The 5927-nt window shown below is 43.4% G+C and overlaps 1 protein-coding gene across 1 annotated transcript; it reads left to right on the top strand.

The window, feature by feature from the left end:
• Nucleotides 1-2141: 2141 nt before the first annotated feature.
• On the top strand, nt 2142-5251 carry GDF5 (growth differentiation factor 5). Its single transcript, XM_009480564.2, has 2 exons — nt 2142-2775; nt 4383-5251. The coding sequence occupies exons 1-2, from the start codon at nt 2142-2144 to the stop codon at nt 5249-5251; spliced, it is 1503 nt and encodes a 500-aa protein (XP_009478839.1).
• The last annotated feature ends 676 nt before the right edge of the window (nt 5252-5927 follow it).

The raw sequence follows: 5927 nt of genomic DNA, 5'->3' as shown, positions 1-5927 counted from the left end.
ACATGTGATTGATTGTGCCTTTAATCTGATTTACTACAAGGCCCATGTAATCACATTGTCTTACCTCCTGCTCTTTTCTGTCCGTCTCTTAAATTGTAAATCTGTTTGCAAATCTCCGCCAAGTTTGATAGAGCAATAGAGCTCTTAAAGATACTAAATTCTTGCAAGTGTTGTGAAAATTGGAAGCTGGGTAGATTAAAAGTGGGAACTCAACATTTAGCTGGTTTTGTGGCCTACTGGCAAGCTAATCAACACCCCCATAGCACAGAACCAGACACGGCACACCGCCTCCTGCCCAGCAGGGAGGATATGGGGAGGATAAAAGGATGGCATGGTTGGGAGGGCCATGGGGATGGCGTGGAGTGACTGCTGGGGAATGGTTTAATCAACTAACTCAGGGGAAAGCTGCTTTATTTTGATGGGCAATATCAAAACTACAGCTGACATCAGAGGAAGGGCCATTAGATCAAAATCGGGAGGGTGGGTTTTTGCGTCTACGTTGTTTGTGACATCTGTGAAATCACTGAACTCTTCTTCAGTTCCTCCATCAAAACAAGGTAGAGCGTTCAGAGCTCCTCATGTAGAAAGGGCCGCAGGTTGTTATTTATGAAAGTAGTTTGGTGTTTCTGATACTAGTGAGGGTGGGAAATGCTACAGCACTCACAAATCAAGCTCAAAAGTGTTGTATCCTTTCTTCTTGCCTTAGGAATAAAAACGACTGAGGGAGGAGGACTGGGCTTAGCGTCAGTGCAAGATGAGAGAAGGGTCCCGTTAGTCGGTGTTCAATCCAGCGCAGCGCCTCATTTCCCGAAGGCTCATTTAGAACAACAACAGTTCGTTTTTTGCAGCTTATGAAAGCCACGCTTGCTCCACACTCTCTTTTGTACGGCCGAAAGCAGCAGGAGAGCCCCGACACGTAAGTAACGCTGGTTTCTAACTACCAGCCTTCTTGTGGCCGTGGGGTAGGCGGCTCTTGAAAATTTGGCGTCTAATTTTAAAACAAAGGCTGGCGTTCAGCAGCCTCTGGAGGAAAGGCTGGGGTTTCGGGGTGTCTCCCGCTCCCCGAGTGGCTGCGGCCGGAGGAGGCTGGCTGCCTGCAGGGTGCACTGCTGCCCCGCACTGCGCCCGCCGCCCACCCCGCAGGGCATCCCCGCCGGCAGAAGCTTCTTCTCCAACTGGGCTGGCAGGGATTTTTTTTAAAGCGTAGCAATAAATACACCAAAATACACTGACTGCGGGCACGGCCGTGCTGTGTTTGTGAAAAATTAAACTTTACCCTTGTTAAGCGCCTGCGTTACCAGCTCAGCCCTTCAGTCACCGGAGGACAAAGTGAAGCCACTGTTACGGTTCTCCGGAAAAAGAGCCGAACGAATTATACTTAGATATTTTAATGTATGTGTCCAGTGGACCCTGTGACAGGTCTCAGTTGTTGATCTTGCAGTTTGTCCTGTTTAAACGTGAAGTTCATCGCAGGCTAAGGTAGAGGTCGTATTGCCACTTGAAAAGTCATCCTCTGGAGTTTTGAGCCTGTGGAGCTGTTTCACATGAGGCAGAGTATGACTCATGCTAATGAAAAGGGTAAAGAAGATTTTTTTAAAGAAATATATCGCAGTTAAATTAGTTTAGACAGCATGACATCAGAGAGTAATTAAATAGGTTTGTTGGAATTCCGTTTCCAATTCCTGAGTTCAGGTTTGTAAAAGATTTCTGAGCACCTGCAGGTCTCTGTGTGTGAAATATTTTCACTGGAAAGGATTCAAAACTTTAAAAAAACCTTTTAACACAGAGGCAGCATTACGCCATTCTTCCTTCTTGGAAAAAAACCCCTTGGATTTAAACAGGACTCCTTCAAGCTTTCAGTCAGTTTTACAGAAGAAAACGAGGTGGTAAACTTTCTCTTTTCAAGAACAAGTTCTTTATAGCTGCTAACTGAAGTCAGGGGAGATCGTATCTGAGTACATGAGCATTTCCACTATGGGACTGGATACAAGTATTGAACAACGAGATTTGAAATGTTTTAATCTCAAACGAAAACCATTTTTGCTGACTTTGGTTTTTAATTTCTTTCATGTTTTCTTCTGCCAAACTGGAGGAACCTTTTCTGATTTTTTCTTTAGTGGCATTCAGAGGAAGACCAGAGGATGAAAATCTTGCATTTTCTCACTTTACTGCTTTGGCATTTGACTTGGCTGTCTCTGGATCTAGTTCCTGGAGCGCTGAGTAATTCTGAAGCAGGCCAGAGTAATCCAGGATCTAAACTAGGTTTTTTAAAAGCAGAAGGAAAAGAGAGGAATCCCTCAGCACGGGCAGGTACACTGAGGACTGCAAGCCATGGATATAGTACTGGGACCTCAAAGGCTAGGACTAAAAGCAGTGCTGTTCAGGCTGGAGCTCTGCTGGCCAAGAACGATGAATCAAAGAAGGTTCTCTCAAGAGCAGCAGCCACGGAGGGCAAGGTAGGACATCTCCCCAGCAGACCTTCTGGAGTAAGGACAGTGACTCCAAAGGTTCCAAATCTTAGCAGCAAGGTGGCTTTGAAAAAAACTGGCACAAGCAGTACTGACACTGATTCTTTCAAAACCAAAAAGACTAAAGAGCCTGTAACCCAGAGGGAAACTAAGGAAACTTTCAGACATCCCCCTATAACGCCACATGAATACATGCTCTCTTTGTACAGGACTCTCTCAGATGCAGAAAGAAAAGGTGTTAATGGAAGTGTAAAACTGGAGGCTGGACTTGCCAATACAATAACCAGCTTTATAGACAAAGGACAAGGTAAGAAAGGAGCTCGTGTGTGTGTGGACAGAGAGAGATGTCTGAGTGCGTTTATACGTGCAGAGAGTATTAGAAAATAATCATACTGTGTTAAAGTCAAATAACTCTTTTTAATGTAAATGAAGTGGTACAACTTTGCTGCAGATTTCGTCTTCCTGCCTTATCTTGGAAAGTTCATTTAGAAGCAGAACTAGATGGTTGTGTGTCAGCCAAATAAAACATTTAGAAAATATTTTAGATGCATATTGTTGAAAATCAATCGGTCTTTGCATGCTTAGGTGTTTAAAAACCTTTTAAATTTTTGTCTTATTTTCTTTCCATAAAGAAAGAAGCTCCTGGAAACTGCTAACATTAGATTTCATTGTAAAGTATGTCTAAAAACACGTGATATGCTAAGAACAGGGCTATTCCATGAAAAAAAACACAAGTTTCAGTATCAAAGGGTCAGCCTGATTTGTTCAAGGTAGAACTGTGAGGAACTACACTGTAGACCCAGGAGTTCTTATAGCGTAGGGTGGGTGTCTCTGTATTAGCTCAAAGCTCGTGCTTTCAGGTACCACTGACCTTCTATCCACAGAAGCCCACAGCTAAGCACACACTAACAAGAGTAAATAACTCCTGGGACTCCAGAACTTGTGGTTCAACATTCTGGTTCCAAACATTTTTGGAAATTTGGACTAGTGTCTGCTTTCACACAAGAAATAACCAGGCTCCCAAAGAATGATGCTCACCTTGCCGCTCTGGTTGGAGACCCCCGTGTTGCTTCCAGTGACGTTAGTAAGAGTTTTGTCGTGTACTTAATGAAGCAACACAGGCTACAGCTGATAAGGCAACGGTGATGGAAGACTCAGCCGGGACTGGATTTGTTTGCCATTTAATTATGAATAGCTTGGCTTCTGGGAGGGGACGATACGCTCCTCACAAGTGGTGCAATCAGGTTCTCAGCTCGCCACTGGAAGGCATTGTTAACGTAACGTCGCTAAAACATTGGCTCAGCCATATTCCTTGTTAGTGCTGCTCACGAGCTTAACCAAGCAAATGTAACATCAGGTTAAAGGGAGGTATGTTTTTCTGCCCAATTTGAAAAAGTCGTGAATCATGTGGAGTTAAGTTAATAAGGCAATTATCCTTGTGTCTGGCAGTTCCTGAGGGATGTTGGTTTTAAAGGACTAATTCACTATTGTATCGTCTAAGGGTAAATTCGCTCATGTTTGGAGCCAGCATGAGGCCTGGGCACCACTGAAGCTCTGTTTCGGTAATTTAAGTAGGATATAAGTGGTGAATAGGCCCTGTGAGTTCTCAGCCCTGAAAAAGGACTATTTTTCAATTGGCTAATTGCTACTTTGAAGCTAGAAAATGCCTGCCGGTGAAAGAAATGAGATTTCTACAAGGCAAACTCAGAAACTCATTTTCCTGTTGAGTCACCGAGTTCTTCTGGGTCCCTGCACAGAGCTGATCCCTTACACAAAAATCACTCTTTCTGTTTGGTGGGCTAACTGAGGAAACTTCTAGGCTTATGAGCAAACTTCAGGAAAACCGTTAAGAATCGAATAGCTGATACTGATCTGTGCTTGATATACACTTAAAATTGTGTGTGCTTTTTTTAGATGAGCGAGCGCCAACTATAAGAAAACAAAAATATATTTTTGACATCAGTGCATTAGAAAAGGATGGTTTGCTGGGAGCAGAGCTTCGGATATTGAGGAAAAAGCCTTCTGATACGTGGAAGTCTCATTCTTCTGGAAAAACTTCCCAAGTGAAATTATTTAGTTGCTCTACAAACAGACAAGCAGCAACACTCCTGGACTCTCGTACTGTCAGTATCACAGATACACCAAAATGGGAAGTGTTTGACATCTGGAAACTTTTCAGGAACTTTAAAAACTTGGTTAACTTGTGTTTTGAACTGGAAACTTTTGACAGGGGGAGAGCAGTTGATCTCAGGAGTGTGGGATTTAATAGAACAGGAAGACAGGTCAATGAAAAGGCTCTCTTCTTGGTATTTGGGAGGACAAAAAAAAGAGACTTATTCTTCAATGAAATCAAAGCTAGATCCGGCCAAGATGACAAAACTGTTTACGAGTACTTATTCAATCAGAGGCGGAAGAGAAGAGCTCCTCTAGCAACGCGGCAAGGGAAGAGGCCCACTAAGAATCTGAAGGCAAGGTGTAGCAGAAAAGCTCTCCACGTGAATTTTAAGGATATGGGCTGGGATGACTGGATAATAGCCCCTCTAGAGTATGAAGCGTATCACTGCGAAGGGCTTTGTGAATTCCCCCTTCGATCCCATCTGGAGCCCACCAATCACGCAGTTATCCAAACATTAATGAACTCAATGGACCCAGAATCGACACCCCCGACTTGCTGTGTCCCAACCAGGCTGAGTCCTATTAGCATTCTTTTCATTGACTCTGCAAACAACGTGGTCTACAAGCAGTATGAGGACATGGTGGTGGAGTCGTGTGGCTGTAGGTAGCAGACGTAGGTAGCTCACGTGAATATGTTGTGAAAGGTAATATGACACACTGAACATAACCTCTGCTCAAAAAAGGTTAACTAGATTTCTTACCTCTAGGGTAAGCATGTTTACAAGGATATAGCAATAAATCCAGTGCTTCTCTATGCCTCTCCACCATGGGTGTATTTCAGTTGTGTTTGGATGCTGTCATGCAGCCTGATGTACGGCCTTGTGTCGGTGACGCGAGACTGGCTCTAACTGAAGTCCCTGATCGGGAAGATTATGCCTCCACGCCTCTAGATCGCCTGCTTTTAGCCTCGAGGCAGTGGGTAAAGATGGTATCAGTGAGCTGTGGATATGACCTGTTTGATCCTTTGAACAATGTTCTTGAGACTGAATTTATGTCCGAGTCCCACGTGCTTTGTCCATTAAGAAATGTAAGAAAAGAGTCCTGATGTCTACAAGAGAAGGCTGCGTTCTGGTGTGCTCCCATCTTGGTGTAAATAGTTACACTGTAATATGATTTCTTTCTGATTAGCTCTTGAACCTATGCATATATAAAAAAGGAGTCATTAAATATAATATGTTGATTTAGTTTTAAGTTTTACATGGAGATAGGTGATGCAGGAGATATTTGCTTCCATGTATGTTTTCCTCCAAGCTACATATCTTCCTTAAGTACCCACCTTACCAT

Source organism: Pelecanus crispus, chromosome 14 (assembly GCF_030463565.1).
Source record: "Pelecanus crispus isolate bPelCri1 chromosome 14, bPelCri1.pri, whole genome shotgun sequence".
In the NCBI taxonomy this organism is placed as follows: domain Eukaryota; kingdom Metazoa; phylum Chordata; class Aves; order Pelecaniformes; family Pelecanidae; genus Pelecanus; species Pelecanus crispus.
Note: the sequence above shows the minus strand (reverse complement) of the source record. Positions and strands in the feature narration are given on the sequence as shown.

Coding starts and splice junctions, on each gene's coding strand:
- GDF5 (XM_009480564.2), top strand. CDS start 2,142: ATGAAAATCTTGCATTTTCTCACTTTACTGCTTTGGCATTTGACTTGG. Junction 2,776..4,382: donor CTTTATAGACAAAGGACAAG/GTAAGAAAGGAG, acceptor TGCTTTTTTTAG/ATGAGCGAGCGCCAACTATA.